Source organism: Aedes albopictus, chromosome 2, assembly GCF_035046485.1.
Source record: "Aedes albopictus strain Foshan chromosome 2, AalbF5, whole genome shotgun sequence".
NCBI lineage: Eukaryota > Metazoa > Arthropoda > Insecta > Diptera > Culicidae > Aedes > Aedes albopictus.
In genome coordinates, this window is record NC_085137.1 from 378,641,214 (window position 1) to 378,663,548 (window position 22,335).

Below are 22,335 nucleotides of genomic sequence, written 5' to 3' on the forward strand. Positions count from 1 at the left end.
AGTGGTATAATGTAAAATTGAACCAAACTCATGCATTCGGTGCATCAAATCACAGCCTTTTCGATTACCTGATCAACGGTTAGTAAGAAAATAGGCACAGACTACATAAGTTACTACCGGTAGTGTTTGTGGTTCCGGGTGTCCCACCGGAAGTGGCCATATACAAAAGTTAACCAAACTAATGCATGCCACACGTCAAATCGCGGCTTTTTTGATAATAGGCTCAAACCACATTAGAAACTACCAGCAGTATTACAGAACCAACTTTGGGTGCTTTGCCGGAACTACGAAAGTGAGCAAAATCATAGCAAGCGATAGATATGTGTATTTGTTCTCTTCATCATGACAAAACTAAAGTGATCTCAGAACTCATCAAATCACACCATTTCAGATTCCTACTCATCCTTACAGTCAACGTTGTATGGGGAAATTAAAATTTAATCGCAACAACCCTGAACATTTTTCTTCAATCCCCTTTTGCGTCTAAAGTTACTACACAAAATTCTGATGTGACTGCTTGCGCCCTCGCGCTCTGTAATGTGGTTGAAATTTTATTGGGATTTAGTTTGGGAAATTTCACTTGCTTGCATTTTTTTTTGTTCAATTTTACATGGATCTTGTAATCAGCGATAATAAAATATAGCCTAAAGTGTACAGAAAAAACTTTGTCGACGACCCCAAAGTGATCTGTGGTTGTGAAAAATGTTATATCTTATCTTGTTATCATCGTCTTCATATTCGCAGTCAACTGATATTTTTAAGCTCTGCCTATACGTTGAACATAACGTCGGAATATGCCTCATCAATAAGTTTTTCTATTCGATAATGGCTTTGATAAAATTCTTGCTTTTCTCAATAAAGTATTCTCAGGATTCAGGAACACTTCGGCTTACGTCGACATCATGAGTACATATTCGTCGAGAAAGGCGCTATTACCACTAGGTGGATTAATCAGGGTTTTTTGTATCATCTTATCCTCGTGATGATGATACTGACTGACGATGATCATAGAGGTATTGTTCAGATAATTGATCCCATTGTAATGGGATAGATCAACTTCCGATATTGTAAAAACTGAAAAAGCAACATTCGATAATCGGCACTTTTAGAGAACTTCACTCGCTTATTCGAGAGTGTTCGTATGACTAAGATGATGATTCATACCTGATTGACTGGTCGTGCTTCTTTTTACCTTCGAAACCTCAAACCTTCCTTCAGTTGGGTGATAGCATCATCATATAGTCACAACTAGATATTTCCTTCATCATTCCCGTCGCGTTGTAGACCTCTTCCTCTGATTCTTTCCATCTCACCCACAGACGCAACAGCGTGCTACTGTTCAGCAGCGGTCAAGAACAAGCTAGGGTTACAGAACGATCGAGTGCGTAGTCTCAAATCATGAACCAGCTTCCATTGCGCTAAATGGGTTCTTGCATTTCTCCGAATCCATCTGATGATAATTGCAATTAATTTCAATTAACTTGCTCCCTGGCGAGTCGTGTCGAGTTGCGATTGAAGAACGCGACCAAGATGTGTTACTCGAGATTTTGGTGAACTCTATTCCGTGTTTCGTTCGGATTGTTGATCTGGTGGTCGACGAGATAATTGGGTGATGAAATTGAATTAAAGCTGTACGTACACTCGCGTTTCTTTGCCCGCGGTTAGGAGACGGAAGGGAAGTATCCAATAAACTTACATCTACATGAGGTTGTTATTGTTTTACGTCCGAATTACTACGCAGCGATAATTGTTGACCGATGATGAGCAGCGAGACGAGCAACTGAGGCAAATATGCTCCCGCAAAAAATAAATGTTGGCACGCCGTTGGCGCTGCGCTGGTTGAGCAGAACAAAGAGGAAATTTTCTGAAGAGAGTTTCGCAAACACTCTTCGGTGCCAGAAGGATGATTTACGAACGTCAATGGATTAAGTGCCATGAGTATGAATATAAATATTTGGTTGGAGGAAGAGGCAACTGACGGTGAACCGCTGCTACTCCGGCTGTTTGGCGCGGCGCTCGCAGCGGACTAATTGAGCTCACCCACATGAGAGCTGGAGCGGGATGCTCACTTCTGTTCTTTTTTGTGTGGTCCTGCCCGACGAGTCTGTTTACGCCAATTTTACAATTGTTCAATCAGAAATGGTAATTAATCGGGAAGCCCGCTTTGCGTTGTTTCCTCTGGATAATAATTTGCGGATGAGGTTGTGAAATTTGTACTCTCATTTCTGCATTAACAATCGGGAAGGAATTCGGGACTGATCAAATTATACCAATTTGTTGGAGGATCACTTGTTCTAGAAGGTCATTAATTAAAGCCACGTGTAGCTTTACTATAAATGATAAGTTATTTCATTGGGTACACTCGAGTCTCCTATTAGACGCTGCCACCCACTTTACGCCCACCGCAATTTCTCAGCTGTCTTGCATCCAATCCAGCTGATTTTTTAGCACAGTAAGTGCTTACTGTAGACTCATCACATATAAAAAATGAATTGAATTGGTCGAACCTTGGATTTCAGCTCAGTTTGACATGCAGATTCAGAATATGGAATTATCTCAACACCGTTAAAGAAGCCAATTAAGATCGAGCCCTGAGGAAGATCCAACCCAACGGTCGAAACATTGGCAATGATATAAAATTATGAACACTTTTCCCATGACTGAAAGCCGAAAAGCTCCATAGCCATACTTTTTTTCGAGGATGTCTTTAAGGTTTTATGACATTATTTAGAAAAAAAAAACCTCAATGTACTTCAGCAAATATATGAAAATCAAACACTGCGCATCTAAAATTGTGTCTTATTCTGACGTACCGTCCTGATAGAGTTGATTGAATCTTTTGGCACGTGAGTTGTAGATGGTTGAAGTGAACATAGTTGCGATTCAGGAGGTATAGATTTAGAAAAGGTGAATTCATACTGCGAATCCCAGCCAACACATTCTTCAAGTACAGCATCTACCAAAACGACGAAAATAAAAGGTAGAAAATGGAATTAGCTTTATAGTGACTGGGCAGTGGATGAAACGAGTTATGAGGTAAGGTAGAAACCGGAACAAATCTGGGAGGAACGGGATAAGTGCTTCAATTACATCTATACGCTTTCAAACGATAAACTCGATGACATGATGGACGCGTTTCACGAATTTCCCGATAAACCTTACGGAGAGTGCTTAAAGCATGACGAGACATTTTTTTATGGGTTGCCAACGCTCAAATTGGAAAAGAGTACTGTTCTTTCCGATACTTGGTAAGAAGAGTCTTCACTCTGCTACCAAGGATAATGGTCTGAGACTAATGATTTTCACTGCAGTTAGAGCGGGATAGCCTTAGCCGGCCATCATTATGGGTCACCTATTCCAGTGGTATAAGAGTCCACCAAACAGGGTAACCCCAATTCGAGATGTAAAGCAACCTTTGCTGATGAATGAATGTAGAACATCAACAAAGACATCAAGCAGACTTCGTAAGTCAACGATAGTGACCAATCCGGACTATGATAAACTCTTGGCAACGGTGGCAGCAGCAGATCCTGTGATGCTGTAGGTGTCGGAAACTACCCAGACTAAGGCCTTTGCATTCGTGCGTAGCCTGAAAGATCCCAGGCGGAATTCGTAAGGTCATGAGGTTGTAAACCCCGAGATTGAATGGCAACAACGCAGGCAAGTTGGACCCAATCAGGTTGGAAAAGATGAGCCTGAAAAAGGCCGGCCCGTCCTGGGTCGAATTAAATAGATCCTCAGTTACCATAGGTTAAGGTGATACCGGTGGAGGATGTACTCTGGATCCCAGTGGATAGGCAGAAGAAGATGAAGAAAAGGAATATGAACAGAAGCGCAGGGACACCTAGCTAAGGAAAGGTGAAGGCCAGTCTGTCCATGTTCGCATAGTTGACATAACCACCATTGGCAAAGTCAGCATATACAAGAAAATCAGTGGCGTAGCCAAACATTTGCTCTGGAAGGGGTTTTCGATGATCAATAATTATTTTTTTTTACTTAACACTCACATTTCGTAAACAACAATGAACAATCCTTGATGAGAGTGCCAAGACCAAAAACCTTGACGAGATCACGGACGCGGAAAAGCGGCAGTAGTGCGAGGTGTAGGTGGTCATCACACTGCCGTTCTTCTGCAAAGTGACGTAAGCGACATTGACAATTTTGGTACATTTTTGGTGAGTATTCATGAAACACTTGACCGTTCGCTATGTTTTCTTCCATAGATGCTAGATTACCACTATATCTTGCATCCTTATATTGCAGACATACCACAGTGTTATTTATCATTTCACCAGATGTGAACCAAGAAAGGTCGAAATATGAAATGGCGCTTACGTCACTTTGCAGAAAAACGGCAGCACAGCAATTCGGCTTCAGAATGGACTGGCAGTAACGCATGCGGCCTTGGTTCAGCTACATGTGGTGGACCCTAATAACTCCGTTGAAGTACGCAAGCTTAAGGAAGGATAGCTAGTCGATATGTCTCCTGGGCATACACGAACCACCGGAGGTTTGCTTCAAGTACCTTGATCTAGGACTCTAATCGAGGGACTGTAAAAGCCCCTACAGGAGCAATCTTTGTAAGCATTGTTGAGATGTAGGTCATAGGGCGCCCGGCTATAAAACCCTCCCAAGTGCTTGATTTGTTCCGGGAAATCCATGAATAACAAGTACCCGACGGGAGGCCCAGGTGCCTGGTATACAAGTCTTCGAGCTATCAAGCAATAGTGCAGCAAACGCAGCTGAACCTGAACCATGTGACGCTGCCCAGTCACTGCTATGTCAGGCAGCTTCTGAGTGGGGGATTGATATAGCCATCATATTGGATCCATACCGAGTACCCATTGGTAATGGCAACTGCGTCACGGATGGATTCAAAATAAAGGCGATATGGACAACGAGTAAATGCCCAATACAAGAACGTTACGAGGGCAACGGGGTGCTCTGATATGAGCATTCACGGTAGTCGATCAAGCAGTTCATGCAGATGCTGCATTGCATCACGGCCGTGCTAATAGGGCGAAGGCCGGTGGTAAAGTGGTTGACTTCTATGTCTGGATCGTGGAATGATGAAGTCGTTTCACGAACCAGTATAATATCCTGCTAGAGGCACTGGTCCTAATGTTCAATGTTTATTTGGCTTATTTTAAAGAAGAAAAAAAAACAAATAGAACAGATCACAACGGAATCACAACATTTTAATAATACTATGGAACCACTTTTTATGCACATACCTGGGGGTGCATGAATTACTAAAAAAGACATAAAAAGAGGGAAAATTGTGCATATATCAAGTTTGGACTTAATGAACAAATCTAGTTCGCTTGAGATGGGGCTAAGGGGGTTTCCAGAATGTTTCCAGAGAGAGGATGTTCCAGAGATTTCTGGGGCGTTTCAGGTGGTTGTTTCATGAGAAAGGGATTTGAGGGACGTTTCAAGGTATTTCAGAGAGTTTCAGGGGTTACAGTAACATTTTGAGCGCGTTTTCAGAGGTTTTAGGGGCGTTTGGTAGTATTTCAAGGGCGTTTCAAAGAGATTACGGAGGTTTCAGAGGCATTTCAAGGCAATTCAGGTTAGGGTCCTCAGAAGGGGGTTTCAAAAGCATCTTTAAATCAAATGACATTTCAGAGGCGCTTCAAAAGATATTGTGTGGCGTCTCTGAAAATCCTCTGAAACTCCCTGAAACGCCTCCAAAATTCCCCCTAAACCCCGTCGGATCCCATGTACATCCGATACTCTCTGAAATCCCCGAAAACGCCTTCGTAACGCCCCTGAATCCCACCGAAAATGATCTGAGACTCACTGAAATGCCCCCAAAATCGCCCTACAATCCCCTCGGACCCCATGTAACGCACCTGAGACCCTCTGAAACTCCCAAAATTGCCTCTACAACGCTTCTGAAACCAGTCTAAAATGCTTTGAGACCTCCTGGAATGCCTCTGAGACCCCCTCAAGATTCACTCGGACCCCATGTAACGCACGTGAGACCCTCGGAAACGGTAAAAGGTTATTGCGGCCATAATAATTACAAAATGCACCATAGGAAAATCAAAATGCACCATAAATAATTAAGCAATGTACCGACAAAATGCACAGCTTTCTCCATAAATAAATAGAAATGTTCCATAATAAATTAAAAATGTAGCGGTAAACCAAAAGATTTTCTAGTTAAAAATGAAACATTGTATCAATAAAAAAATAAATAAAACACCATAAACAAATAAGTTTGCTCCATAAAAAATAATAAAAATATCCATAAATAATGAACATTTGCTCCATAACTATACCATATTTGCTCCATAAAAAATTAAAATTGCACCATAAATATCATCAAATTGCACCATTAACAAACTATAAATTTTACCTCAAAGAATGCAAAATCTACAAAAATTAATCAAATTCTGCATCATTAGCAGTATTTCAATGGCTAGTAGCACTGGAAATATGTAAGTATATAGTAATATGTGGAATTTAAAAGGCTATATTCTGCACCTTCTGCCTAAATTAAAAAAAAATCAAATCTGACTATATATGTCAATGGTTGCTCCTCCGTGATTGATCTGAGCTGGTACCAATTGCACTGGGATCCAAATTAATAAGGGCTGGGACACTCCACTTATTCTAAAAGTGCAATTTAAGCAGCTCATACATTCTTGATCAATAACGGCGCCGGCCACGTCCTTATAGTCAGTTAGGAAGGGAAAGGAATGTTCTAACATTCTAGTGTGCTGGTTGTTGCTACTAAAGACCGAGATCACCTCTGCATCCCCACAACCAGCACGGATGCGATCCATGAATAGGGGTTATTTTTATAGTGTTCGTGATAGATTGTGTGGTGAATAAGGTGAATAAGGTCAAGCGGCACAGCACGCTTTGGTTGCATAACTTGTAGGCGTTATATATACTATGCTGTGAGAAGAAGTTGGAAATGAGGGAAACGACTTTTTTCCAATTCGTTTCTGGTTCTAGTGAAGACTATGAACATATGAATATACATTAGTTGTATATGTAGAGAAGAGAGAGCGAGAGAAAGTGGATAGAAAGATATAAAGTAGGATGAAAGGAACGGGCCAGGGATTGAACCCATGACCTTCTGCATACGAATCAGAAGCGGTAGCCACTAGACCACCAAACCCGTTTTCTGCTCCTCCTGATAATCTAAAAAGAATCTAATAAAAAGAACGTCAGTTGTTAGTTTATTTTATAATTATATAAAACATGGATTAATTTTTTGATAATTTTTCCGATCAAATTGAAATCATTAATAAATATAATATCGACACTGATTCTTCATTAGGGCCTAACTGACATTTTCGATTTCTCTTCATCGATCCTCTCTTTGTGTTATTACGGAATGTGTATTAACTTTTCCTAAAAATTTTTGATTGAAATGCGAAGGAGATGACTACATCTTGCTAGAGAAACAAAAAGAATAATGATTTTGTTAGTTTTGATCAAGCTATTAGCGAAAGAGAGAGTCGATGAAGAGAAATCGATGAAGTCAGTTAGGCCCTTATGAAAAATCATTGTCGATATATTTACATTACATATTATGTAAACTCCAAGGGCTAACCCTTCTTTCAAAATGCGGATTCTTTTAATACATGCGGCGTAGCCTGTGGATGCGTTGTAACTGTGTCGATTCGGTTATAGGTAATCCACAAATCCATGAATTTGCCCGGTATAATGCAAACAGAGATGTTATCCCGTGAGCGTTAGCGAGTTCGAACAGCAAGCGATTATCCGGTAAATTGCATTCATAGTGTTTCCATCTTTTAAGTCGTTCTATCATAGATGCGTGCTTCGGTACATGGTTTCTGTTTATTTTCTTCTTACTTTTCATATTAACATTATCCCATCCACATCCTAAAACTATATGTCGTTGGACACTGCAGCAATGGTACAATAAGATTAAATTCTTTGTGGTGAAATTTACAATTTGTTTATGGTGCAATTTGATTATATTTATGGTGCAATTTCAATTTTTTATGGAGCAAATATGGTATAATTATGGAGCAAATGTTCATTATTTATGGATATTTTTATTATTTTTTATGGAGCAAACTTATTTGTTTATGGTGTTTTATTCAATTTTTTATTGATACAATGTTTCATTTTTAACTAGAATTTTTTTTGGTTTACCGCTACATTTTTAATTTATTATGGAACATTTATATTTATTTATGGAGAATGCTGTGCATTTTATCGGTACATTACTTAATTATTTATGGTGCATTTTTGTTTTTCTATGGTGCACTTTCGTTATCTATGGGTGCATTAAATAGGCTGCCCTCGGAAACCCTCGAAAAAGTACCTGTAACGCCTCTTAAATCCGTGTCGAAAAACTTCTGAAACTCTCTGCAATGCTCTCGAAGACCCTTTCAGACCCCCAAAAACCCCCCCTGAGATCTCCTGGCACCCAGCTGAAGCCCCTTGAGGTCCCTGCTGAAATGCCCCTGTAACCTATTATTATTATTTGGTTAAATTGGCTTTTATCGGTGAATTGAAACACAAGCCCCTGTAACGTCCCTTTGCTCTCCCTTATAAACACTCCCTGGCCACCGTTGCAATAGTTACCGTCATAAACAAATTGTCTTGTGCACAATATGTGTTCTGAGAGTAACAATCTCTTTTCATTCAGGAAATAAAAAACGGCGCATAAATTAAAACTACAGAAAAAAAAACATGTGCAAAAAGAGGTTTTAGTGTACTTTCATTTATCCATTTGGTTTTCATACCCTGAATGAAATGATATTTGTAGCCAGATTTCAAGTCCTTCGTTGAGCAACTGAAGAAGCGTGCTGTTGAGCATATTGGAAAGCATCAACATCAACACGAATCGTCAAGCGAATTAACCAGAAACTCTTTTCTCAAAGTCGTCGGACCGGGAGACGATGACCGAGAGAATCACCTAAAACACGTACATTTTGCGGTCATGATGAAGTGTAACATAGTTGAAAACTTGGAAATTACTAACAAACAACACTAAACGTGTATATTACGAGAGGTGTCAGCGAAAAAGAAAAAATACCATGAGGAAAATGTGATTGCTCAGAGGCAAGCAAGTATAGAGCAGAACGGTATGCGGAGGTTTTTACGAAGCTGTCAATGGCGTGCGGAAAAAAAACAGCGCCTTCTCTCGTCATGTGCATCGACCGTGAAATGACAGACTTAACAATGGTGACTGCCAGATGGAGAGAGTACTTCGAGGAATTGTTGAACGGTGGAAATGGAAGAGCCACAGACAGAATTCGAATCGACGACGACGGACAAGCTGTTGAACCTCCAACGCTAGACGAGGTCAAGACAGCCATTAGAGGACTGAAGAACAATAATGCTGCTGGGAAGGACGAACTTCCGGTCCAGTTTCTCAAGTACGATAGTGAGCAGCTGTATCAACTCCTACACCGTATTATATTGACTATATGGGAAGAGGAAGAACTGCCTGCTAGTTGGTTGGATGTTCTCATTTGCCCTCCATACAAAAAAGGGCATCGACTGGAGTGCGCGAATTACAGAGGAACAACACTTCTCAATTCACCGTACAAAATTTTGCCCGGAATTCTGTTTCACAGGCTGAGGTCGATTGAGGAGTCTTCCGTCGGCCAATATCAGGCGGGTTTTCGTGAGGGCCGATCAACGTTCACCTTGCGGCAGATTATCGATAAGTTTCGGGAGTACAACTTGCAGACCCATCATCTGTTTATTGAATTCAAGGCAGCGTACGGTTCAGTGAAGAGAAACGAATTATGGCAGATTACGATCGAACATGGTTTTCCGGTGAAGCTGATAAGACTGGTTCGTGTGACGCTTGGCAGTTCGAAATCAGGTGTGTGGGTTGCGGACGAAATTTCGTCATTGTTCGTAGCCTTAGACGGGCTGAAGCAGGGCGATGTCCTTTCGAACTTACTGCTCAATATCACACTGGAAAGAGCGATAAGGAGAGCTGGTGTGCAAAGGAGCGGACCCATTGTCACGAAGTCGCATGTGCTCCTAGGCTTCGCGGATGATATCGACATCATCGGGATCGACCGTCGAGCCGTGGAAGAGGCGTTCATACCTTTTACAAGGGAGACTGCGAGGATTGGACTAATGATTAGCACAACAGAGACCAAGTACAAGGTTGTTGGTGGTCAACGTCGCGTCGGTCTGGCCGTGGTATTGGTGAAAAAGTGTGGTGCTAGATGGTGAAAAGTTTGCTGTTGTGGACGAATTTGTTTATTTTGGTACTCTAGTGACGTGCAAAAATTGAGCCTTTTTTGGTCTGCGAAATCAGCTGAAGTCCCGTAGGTTGCAAATGAAGACAAAACTCGCGTTGTACAAAATTCTGATTCTTTTGATCGCTTTATACGGCCATGAATCGTGGACTTGGAGAGAAGCTGATCGGAGAGCCTTTTGAGTTTTCGAACGTAAAGTGCTGTGAACAAAACTCGGTGGTAAACTGGAGTACTGCATCTGGCGGTGTCGCATGAACCACGAATTGTACCAAGTATATACAGAGATGGATATAGTGAAGCGAATAAAACACGGCAGGCTGCGGTGGGCTGGGCACGTAGCTCGCATGCCGGAGGAACGACAAGCTAAAACCATATTCAGAAGAGAACCAGAAAGGGGCCATCAGCTTCGTGGTTGACCGCGCACACGGTGGCTTTTTGCAGTTGAGGAGGACCTAAGCGCTCTAAACATTCAGGGTGACTGGAAGCGGCCCAGTACCGAGACCAGTGGAGGCGAATGCTTCATTCGGCGTAGACTCACCGCTACGAGTTGTAGCCCATCAGGTATCAAGTATCAAGTAAGTCAGTGAAAAAGATCAATGGAGTGCTATAAAAAATTCCTTCATTGCCATTGACGAGAAACGTGGATACCGCATTTCAATGACGAAAACGAGAGGTGCCAAAGCAGCCGCACAGACAAACAGATTTGATGTGTGTTGACCGATTCTCTCCAGAAAATGGCCTGAAAAACATTCAGCAACATGCTTACTATTTTTGGTTATTATATCAAAAACATATTTTCAATTGCCGTACGTTCTTATAAAAAAGATTCTCGGTTTTACTAGAAGCTAATTGTAGATTTTATACATCCTAAAGAAAACCCAGTGATTTTTCTATTTTGTGTTCTATTTTGGACGATTCAGTGCTTGACATTTATTGGCTGCATAAGTTTTTTTTTTGCTAAATTTGGCATTAGCCAACGTAACTCTTAAAATAATCCTTTCAATTCCACTTTCGCAGTTATCATTAGCACAATTTTAAATTCAGCTTAAATCCCAATGCAAACAAGGAAACACACATACATATGCCATCCCACACACGACGGAAGAGAAACGAATGGCAACAAAACATGCTCACCAATGTTTCCATTTCATACACGGAGGAAACATTTCATTCGAGGCATTTAGCACATATGGGTATAATGTTTGCCTTCCCAGAACACTTCATTAAGTATAGCCGAGAGACGCGAATAGAAATTTTCCGGAATTGAAACTGAAACACACCCCCAACAACCCCATCAAAAGCAAACACAACCACCACTCGACAAGAACAACTGACATCGCCGCGCCGCCACCGGCTGCCGTGACACAGTGTGTGGAACCTAAGTATCACTGGGCGGCAGCTGTTGGAAAGTGCCTGGCATTTGCTAGTTCCTCTGGAAAGAGGAGGATAGAGCGAAAAAAAAGCATGCCGCCGGAAGAGCAATTGCAATGGCACGGGTAATTGTGACATTTAGCTATACTCTAAAAATACTCCTTGAGGGGGAACGCGACTCGCGCTTGCAAGCCTAATGATACACCCTAGCTGGAGTCTGAGATTAGCTCAACACCATAGCTAGCTACCTAGCTACTCGATGCAAACAGGTGCTTCTGTGTTTGCGTTTTTAGCCGTAGGTATGTTGGGCATGATACTTTCCAGGAGCTTGCATCCGATTGATATTTAAAGGCTAATTATAACGGCCGAGCATTTATCGCGACTCTTTGGAATTTATTACTACCAGACGAATCCTAAACCAAGGTTCCACGCACCCGCGGTATTCAACCTTCACGGCGAACTTCATCCAACGAATCAAGGGAGGACGATTAATGCCTCCACTGGTGCCTCAATGTAGTGCGCACAGTTTCTTTACGTCCGGCACTTGAGTGTTTTGAATATCGATTTCTTCCAAACTAAGACTTATTTGGAGCAAAGAGTGATAACCTTTCGTGTTTGGAAGTTTCTTTCCGGGGCAAGAAATGCCTAGGTCATCGCACTTTGGTAAGAAAAGCTGTTATTACCATTGCTACAAAAATTGGTTGATTGTGACCGGTATGAGCGTAGGACATCACGAAGTCATTTGTTGTTTGACTTATTTTCATTAAGCGAGGCAATTAATAATTTTAATTTAACCCTCTCTCAAAAGCAAACAAGTTAAACATAGTAATATTCACTCATTCTCAGAAAAGCTAAGTTTTGTGGCAATTTAACTGGTCGCGCGCTGTTGTAAAAAATACAACACTACCAAAAACCTCACTCGTCATATATAGCGCGAGCGTGGAGCAGTTTCGGCTGCTTGATGGCGCGCATCCTGAAAGGTTAATCAATACGAAAATGTCCATATTTTTTATGTTGACATCTTTCCAAATTACGCTGCTGGAAAATGTCCTCTTCGAACTAGGGTAGCACGTCCACCAAGATTTGTTTTGTCGTCTAGTCAATGTATACTATTTCATCAGGACTTCGATGATTAACTACAGTTCAAGTGAACCCACCCCACGTGCCAAACGAAATCAAAAATTTCCTTCACAAACGACTGACACAAACAGTCGCCATTTGAATAGCGTTGCGTGACTAGACGCTTCCATTCTGGCAGTGAAAAGGAAAGAAAACTTCTGCACCAGCTACCAAACTGCAGACCTCACTCCCAGGAAGAGAACTGAAGGTGGCGACCCAGAACCTGCTCCCCTCGACCACAAACTATTTCGATGCTTCCGAACCGGGGCGGGGAGCCGGCATGAAGGCTATACCTAGCTGAAGTTAACCGGTTTCAACAATCCACCAACCAAGTGCCCAAGAGTAGTGGCGTCATTCGGCTTACGGTATCCATTGGAATGTGACGTCACCACTATTGCCGAAGGATTGTTGAGCGGCCAGAGAGACGAGTGTCTCGCAACACTATGGGCCGGTGACGGCGCGCTCGAGCTGCGGTGATGAGTCATAGGATTCGACCTTCAGCAGGCGAGGCTCCGTTTTTACCGGAGGTGCTGGTGGTCGGGATGATACTGTAGGAACGTGATAATAGTGTAATAACTAATAATTCGTGTCGATGAGGGAAAAGTAAGGAACTGATGGCAGATGAACATTAGCAGTCATTATCACGAATGAAATAAATTAATGAGCCAAGAGGAGGGGTATGAGTTTCAACATTTGTTGTGATATCACCCTGAAGTCATCAAAAATTCAACAACCTCGCTCTGTCTCTGCGATCATACCGGTTCCGTTGCGTTTCGTCTGCATTCGAATCGAAACAACGCAAAACCTTGACTGATATTCGCATATGTTGATCCAACAGTGTAGTCTAGTCAATGGTTATCGTTTCATATTCGTGTACAGAAGATCATGGATTTTAAGCCATCACAAAAAAAAAAGAAACGTGTTGAAAAGCCGTTCCCCTTCCTTCAAACTTCACAGCACAGTTGCAATCTAACATATCCTACCTAAAGGTTAAGCAACCAGTAAACTGTGCGGAATCATCTTCAGAGTTATCAGTCCATCCTATTACCTTACGACATTCACGCACAAACCGAAAACCCTGTGCCATACGACCGTTTCTCAAAAACACTCAGACAACCCACCATGAACGTGTGCAGACGCAGAGGACTCAACGGTCTTTCGTGGGAAATTGAAATCATCCTTTTTTCCTCTTTCCCACATTTACCTGTAACCTGACGTATTCATCCTGAAATATTTCTTTTACGAATTCTTTCACAAAATTCACCAAGGAATCAATCGGAAATTCCATTAAACATTTCTTCAAAAAATACTTAAAGGATCATTTAAAAAAAAAATTAAAAGAATTTTTTGGTTTTCTAAACGGTTCGCAATGATTTTTTCAAAACAATCTCCAGAAACATCTTCAGAAATTCCTCCAGTGATTCCTTTGAAAACTCGTTCAGAAATTCTGTAAGAAATTCTTCCAGGAATTCTTTCTGGGATTTCTCTGAGAACTCTGCTAAGAATAGTTCCAGAGATTTCTTTAGAAAACCCATAGAATCATTTACGATTTCCTCTGAAGTTTCGTTAATAATTATCCAGAAACCAAGAATTAAAAATTTGATAACTCTTTTCTAAATCCATAGATTCCTTTCAAAATTGTTTAACCCTCGAGCGATCGCGCTGTTGTATTTTGTAAAACACGTGAAAAAAAATCACGCTTTTTGTATTCAGCATTAGCGTGGTGCTGACGGTGGTGGCCAACCGTGCGAGTAACGGATGGTTAATGGATTTTTTTGAGAAAATCTTCCACTTTTAGTTAGTTTTTCAGGGATTCTTTTATAAAATCACCTATGCATTGCTATAGAAAATATTCCAAAGTTCCGTGGATTACCTCGGATTTTTCTTCCAGTCATTTCTTTTGGAAAATCAAAAAATCTGCATTCCTTTAGACCATAGTTTCCCAAACTTTTCGAGTGGCGACTCCCGTTCCTACCGGAAGAACTTCTCGAGAAAACCCTTTATTCAACAGGGATTGAAGAACTGGAAGTTGGAATATTTTCATTAAGATATTACATTGTTCGTTGGATTCTTTTAGGCTGTACTAACGGAACTAACTAAATACGGAGCTCACTTCTTTGTTTTTTCTCTAATGTTTACGTAAAATCTCGCCAATTTCGAAACAAAATTATAAAAAAAATTAATGGATCTTGAAAGTTCCTACGATTTAAATATTAAAGAAAACTAATCATATTAACTTTTGTACTCAATATGATAATTAGTAAAACTTTTGGAAATGTAAGCATAAGATAATGAACTTCATGCAAAAATAAGTCAAATCACCGTAATATATTATTTATTCTTGTGAGATAGATATACAAGCTTTGCTTTCGTCATGAAACGATATACTCATGAGGCTTAGAAGTCTTTTCTCACTTTCAACAAACACAACTTCACAGTATTTTCTGTACCAAAAACAAAAAACATTTTCTACCGGGGAAAAAAATCAGGAGATACTTTGATCCACTCTCTACATGTGTGCGAAAACCGATTTTGAAAATATTGCTTCATAATTTATTGAAAAAATAAATTGAGGAAATGCAACCAGTTTCGCCTTAAGAAATTCTTTAGAAATTTCACTCAGAATTCGTTTAGCATGTACTTCATGGACTCTTCCTGAAATCCTACCTAGAATTACTTCAAAAACTCTTCTGAGGTGTCTTTTAGAAAATCTTTTTGAAGGTATCAGAAGTTTCTCCAGGGATCCAGAAGTTTTATATTTTTTTATTATTGAGATTTTTAGACCCAGGCTAGTTCATCAGAAGTTCTATTATAGATTATTTCAGAAATTCTTTCTGCCAGTTGATTTTTACCGACAATTTTCCGGTGGTTTCTTTAGTCAGGTATTTCTTTACGAGCTCCTCAAGAGATTTAATCTGGAAATTCTCCAGGGATCTCATTGAAAATATCCGCGAGAATGTCTCTAGGAATTACGTTAGGGATTCATCCAGAAAATCCAGCAAGAATTCCTCCAGGGACTCTTGCATTATTATTATAAGTGATTCTAGCAGGAATTTCACGGATTCATAAACTTCCCTAGACGTATTTTTCTACATTTTTACAGCACAGGAAATTCATGAGGAGGTATAATTTTTTATTTAATTTCTCTAACATTGTTTAAAAAAAGTTCTCCTGGTACTCTATTTCATATTTTTTGCAGGAACTCAATACATTTTCTTGGAGAATTTTCCCCTGGTATTCCTCAAAGATTTTTATCGGGAATTCCTCCTGAAATTTCTACGGGACTTCTCCTGGGATTTCTTAAAAACCTTCAGAGATTATTTAAGTAATTCTTCCATGGATCCCTTCAAACAATTTTTTACGGATATCTCCAGATACTTTTTCATTATTTTAAGGATTTACACAAATTTCAGCCTGGGATTTCTTCAAAAGTTGTTCATTCAGGATTTCGTACAGGTATTTTTTCAGGAACTTCTCCAGAGATTTTCTTGGGAATACTACTCCAAGGATTTCAGAATATCCGCAGGAATGTCTCCAGGAATTACTTCAGGGATTCATCCAGAAAATCTAGAACGATTTTTCCAAGGATTTTGGCATTATTACTCTCAGTGATTCTAGCAGAGATTTCTTTAGAAATTTCTGCAGAAATTCATACTGCGTTCTTTCAGGAGCTCCATTAGTATTCCTCCGTATATTTCCCAATAAATTACACTAATATTCTCCAAGGTTACGTCTAGGATTGTTCCCACAGATTCGGAAATTTCTCCTGAAATATTTTCCGCGAATTTCTACAGCAATTTCATTGGGAATTTCTCAAAAAAAATAGATTTTTCAAATTACCACAAGATTTTTTTTAAGAAAATCCTCTAGATACTCTAGATACATTCAATGATCTCTCCACCAAAAAGTTTCCCCTGGTATCCCCCCAAGATTTTATTCGGATACTTCTCCTGGGATCTCTTCAAAAACACTTTCAGGGAATTTTCCAAAACAAATTCCTCTATGGGTTCCTTTTGAAATTTCTTCACGATTTTTTCCATAAATTTTCCATAAAGACTCTGTCTATATTTTAAAGGTTTCTTTGGGAACTTCAGCCAGATATTTCTTCGAAAGTTCTTCCATGGTTGTTTTTGCATAAAATTCCATATTGAAAGTCATGCGTAAATTCCACCAGGAATATTGTGAGAAGTTCCCACATGAACCATTGTAGTAATTTCCCAAAGTATTCCTAGTGAATTTTGAAGTGCAATTTTATAAAAAAAAACATGGAAGAACTTTTGAAGAAACCCCTGGCTGAAATTCCTAAAGAATTCCTTAAAATATTGTAACAGTCCCTGAAGATATTTATGGAGAAGTCCTTGAAGAAATTTCAGGAGGAATCCATTTGAACTTGCTCCTGGGATACCGTCAGAAATATCAAAGAATTCTTCAGAGATTTTTGCAGCAATTCTTCTAGAAATTGCCCTAAATATTACTGGGGGACTTTTTATTTTTTAATGAAAACCCATCAATGATTTTTAGAAAGAATCACTGAAAGAACTACAGAAGATACCTGTGGAGATTTCTAGAATTACTTTTTGAAAAAATCTGAGAGGATTCTTGAACTTAAAACCCTCGATGTCATTTCTGAAGTAATCCGTGGAGGAATACTTGGAATAATCCTTGGAGGAACACCTAAAGCAATTCCCTGAGATGTCTCTGAAGAAATTCCTAAAATAATTTTATGGTAAACTTCCTACCGACATCCTTGAGGAGTTTCTGAAGAAATCCCTGGTGAAATTTATTAGGACATATCTGAAAAAAAAAACTCCGGGAGATACCTCAGGAGAAATGCTTTGAAGAATTTATTGTACAATTTCTCAAAATATGAGAAAAAGTACTGATGAAATTTTTGAAACCCAAAGTCCTGGAGAAATTCTTCAAGAAATAACTGCAGAAATTTCTGAAGGAAAGGATTTTTTTGTAATAATTTCTAAAAGAATACATAGAGGAACGGAAGAAACCTCTTCAGGTACTTCCAGAATAATTTCTTGAAATCATCCTTGAAAAATTCCAAGGAATGAAGCCTTGGAAAAATCTTGAAGGATCACCGGACAATAATTCCCGAACAAGTCCTGAAATGGATTGATAAAGTAGTCCTTGGAGGAATACCTGGAGCAAATTTTGGAGAAATCCCTTGAGAATCTATTCGATGTTTTTTTTTTTGAGAATCTTCTAGAGAAATTTCTGGAGTAATTCTAAGGAGTCATTGAAAAACTTATTTAAGCAGAAATGCCTGAGGAAATCTCTGGAGTAAATCTTTATGGTATCTCAGGAGAATACATGGGGGAATAACTCAATGAACCTCTGGAGTAATTTCTGAAACAGTATGTACCTGCAAAAAAATCTGTTGCAGATTTCTCAGAAAAAATCCTGGAAAATATAAATATCATCCTGCAAGCAACTGTAAATAAATGTCTGCCAGAACAACTATTTTAAGGGAATCTCTGGAGGAATACCTAGAAGCATTCCTTAGGAAACCTCTAGAGAAATTCCAACAAAAATTTCTAGAGCAATTTCTGGAGAAATCTGTAAGAAAAATAGCCGGAGGATATTGTTATAATATCCCTGGAAGAATATCTTCAGAAATTTCTGCACGATTTTCTGCACGAATTTTTGAAGGAATATGGTAAAAAATTCTGAAAGAATTCTTGAAGGTAGGTTCCAAGAAGAATATTTTAGGAAGTTTCATGGAAAATTCCTAAAAAAATGGCAAGAGAATCTCCCAGAAGAATTCCTGAGAATCCCTGGAGAAATTTTTCAGGATAGTATAGTAATTTCAGTACCAATATAGTAATAGCAGGTGAATTTTTGGAAAAAAAAATTAGTCTTCTTCTTGGAATAAATCGATATTTTCATCTAATGTTGTAAATAATTTTCACAGTTAACACCAGAAAGGTAAATAGTGTTCAAAAATAAGTGGAAGAATTGGATACAGGAACCACGAAAAAAGCTACGAAATCACTTATTCCATCATCATCATTGACATTTAGTCAAGTGGTTAAGGCTATGGATCGCGAATCTGGAGACGGCGGTTTCGATTCCCGTTTCGGTCGGGAAAACTTTCTCGACTCCCTGGGTAGGGAATCGCGCCACTTGGGCGGTGGCTTCTATATTCGTCTGTTTTCCACTATAACTCATTCAAATTTGAACCAAATGACACAACTTTTGGAATGTGATGAGATAGGTATAGTATCTACTCGTGTACAACATTTCAAGTCAATTGGTTCAAAATTGACTGAGTTATAGTGGAAAACAGACGAATATAGAAGCCACCGCCCAAGTGGCGCGATACCCTATACTGTATCATTGTCCTTGCCTCACAATATACAAATTCATGCAATGGCAGGCAATGAAAGCCCTTCAATTAATAACTGTAGAAGTGCTGAAAGAACACTATGTTGAAGCGTGGCAGGCCAAGTCCCAGTGGGGACGTAGAGCCATAAAGAAGAAGAAGAAGATCCATGACAGTGTTGATGAACTACACTATAAGATGATCGACAATATCGATTTACCTCTGAAGAAGACCAACTGAGTGGCCGAAACGTTGGTAAAATCAAATGGTATCGTTAAATTTCTTAGAGACTGCATAACCATTGCATAGCGGAATGTTGACGAAGTCAATCGGAGGTTTCTGGACGAATTAGCGAGTATTTAAAAAAATGTTATTAGCATTACTATCTTTATTTACGAGATTTTCAGCCATAGACTTAGACAGTTTGTCTTTTAAATTAATTGTGAAAGATTTAAAATTTGGAATGTGAATTTTCGCAAACATTTTCGAAGAATTTTTGCTTTTTTTTAAGAATTGTCAATGGTTTCAAAAACAATTATTTGATATTTTTTTGTAGGTTTTCCGATTCCTATTCAGATTCTTTTATAATAAAAAAATAAATTCACAATAAGAAATACTGAAAAGGAAATAATAAAAATACGAAAATCGTTACGATAAAAAGATTTTAAAATGTTGATAAATTTGTTGCATTTTTCGACGTTTTGTATGGCTTTTTTGATGAATTATTCATAAAAAAAAAATATTCATGCATGTTTTTGAAAAGATAGTGGAAAATATTGGTGTTTAATAATTCTTCCATCTGTATGTCTTTACCTAAAGTTAATATTTTTTCAATTTTATATTTTTGCCATTCATTAGGAGAATCCCTTTGTATGGTTTAAAGTTCATGACGATTGCTGAGAATAAGCTTAGCAGTTTTGAGTTCCTGAAAAAAAAATAAAAAAATTTACGAATGTGAGTCAAAGCTCTATGTGAATTTTTTCATGGATTTTCAAAGTATATTTCAACAAACCCGGTCAAAGAAGTCAGAAATTTCATGGTAAATTTGTTTGTTTTTACATGAGAAATTCGTCTGAATCTTTTATTAGTATCTCAGAAGTTTCTTTGCGATTTCCATTCAAAATTCCATTTGATGTTCCTCAGTACGTTCTTTCTGTGTCGTAACTCTAAGGAATGTTTCAATGATCAGCGCTAAATATCCGCCAAAATTATTTAAAAAAAAACTCTTCCGAGAATTCCCGTAATAATTTCCTACTTGTTTGCTGTTTTAGAAAATAAATAAAATTAAAAGAATAATAATAAACATGAGCAATATCAACAATTATCATTTTTAATATTGCGCATTCAGTTCGCCACTTTTTAATATTGCGCATTCACTGCGCACTCAGTCTTCATAAGTGCGAAAACGTTAATAAAAGTGCGCGATTGAATCAAATCCAGTTGATGTCTTCGGCGCACTATTTTTTTTTTTTTTTTTGATATATGCTGAACAGGGATGGGAACACTCACTTGTGAAGAGTTACATTCACTTGCTATTTTGTCAGCTCAGAATCGTGCAATCAAGAAACGATGCATGAACGACTTTTGCCTTGTGATTTTGTCTTAAATTTTGCCAAATAGAGTGGGGATCGCACACGCATACCAAAGTCGTGACAGAGCTGTGAAAGTGACTCTCCACGAAGTGAGTGTAATTCACATTCACCTCGTGGAGAGTTGCCTTCGCTGCTCTCTGACGACTTCGGTATGCGTATGCGACCCCTACTTTATTCGGCAAACTTTTAGACAAAATCACAAGGCAAAAGTCGTTCATATATCGTTTCTTGATTGCACGCTTCTGAACTGAGAAAATAGCAAGTAAGTATAACTCTTTGCAAGTGAGTGTTCCCATCCTTGATGCTGAATAAGTGCTCCGAACACACTGAGTTGATTTGTAGCAATCGCGCACTTTTATTTAAGTTTCCGCACTCTTAAGAACTCGTGCGATAGTCCAGTGGTGAACTAAATGCTTCATAGATGAATGGCAAATTGTGAAATGAAACTGTTATCGGACGATGGAACCAATCAAATAAAGATTATCAGCCGTACGTGCATCCGCAATTCTGTTTTTGTGTCATTGTTTTTGATGATTATTATTCCTCTCCCCCATGAACTCGATTCGAACTGGAAATATCCGAAATTTGGTTCCAAAACAAAACAACGAAAAAAAAAATCGAATATAGCAGTTTTTTTTTGCAAATACATTAACAGATGTTTTACATTGGTGTCACACTACATAATCAGCATTTATTCACAAGAAAGTCCACTGACATACAGAATTTCACAATAAACTTTTCCAATAATTTCACAAACCTGGGGTAATCCTTGGGTACCAAGGGTTGTTAGGTATTCAATTAGACAGAAATTAGGTGTTGAAATATACGAATTCAACGCAAATGAATCACTCACGGAATAATCGCGATCGTTCCAGATACACTGCTGCAATCACAACAATAAACAATTCTGATTTTGCTTCGCTAATGTCATTCTAGTTACGCCCACCCTAAACTTGCATACAACTCTTGTTGGATGTTGGAGGAGTAGTACAAATGTTATTGATTAACCAACACCTAAGCCAACACCACATACGTATCGGTAGCAGTGCTGCCAGATTAACTGAAATACTCAAATAAAAATTTTACGAATTTATGTTTATCATCGATTATGGAACATGACGGGTTGTAACGAAACAACAAGTGAAATATTGGAATTAATTAATCTCAAAATCCGTGGGAGACGGTGTTTTGAATGGCAATGGGCCTATAACGCTTCCAATGCAGCGTTCAAAACATAGTTTTCCACGGGCTTTCAGATTCATACATTAGGTATGTGAGAACCCTATTCTCGTTGAGGTAGGTGTAGGAATTTTGATTATCATAGAAAAAAACAACCTGATCCCGTTCTTTAGTCGCTTGTCTAAAAATAGGCCCACAATAGAATTTAGATTTCCAAAGCGCTTGTTTTGGTCATTTCTCGTTCTACCAACAAGCTCACCCAACCATAAAGCGGAGATCATCAGCATCGTGCGATTTTCGACCGTCTTCCACCATAAACACAATGTATTCCACCACACAGCCCGGATCCAGCCCGGACGGAGACTCTTACAATTGATCTTAATTAGAGCTTGTGTCACGATTCATAATTTCGAAACTTGTACGAATGCCACCCACCCACGCTTCCATTCGGCTCGGTTCGGTTTACTTCCTCCGACCGGGCGGCGGCGAGCGGAATTGAGATGATCGTAGAGAAGCACGTTTC

The 22,335-nt window shown here is 39.1% G+C and overlaps 2 protein-coding genes across 12 annotated transcripts in view; one reads left to right on the top strand and one right to left on the bottom strand.

The window, feature by feature from the left end:
* Positions 1-22,335, bottom strand: part of LOC109425677 (matrix metalloproteinase-14) — a 150,839-nt gene that overhangs the window by 93,189 nt on the left and 35,315 nt on the right. The gene's annotated exons all lie outside the window — the stretch shown is intronic.
* LOC134288373 (uncharacterized) overlaps positions 1-22,335 on the top strand; it is a 34,323-nt gene extending 11,988 nt beyond the window's left edge. The window contains exon 2 of the mRNA XM_062853037.1: positions 956-22,335. Within this exon, the coding sequence (XP_062709021.1) occupies positions 9,109-10,191 (1,083 nt within the window). The 5' untranslated portion in view covers positions 956-9,108 and the 3' untranslated portion in view covers positions 10,192-22,335. The remainder of the gene's footprint in view (positions 1-955) is intronic.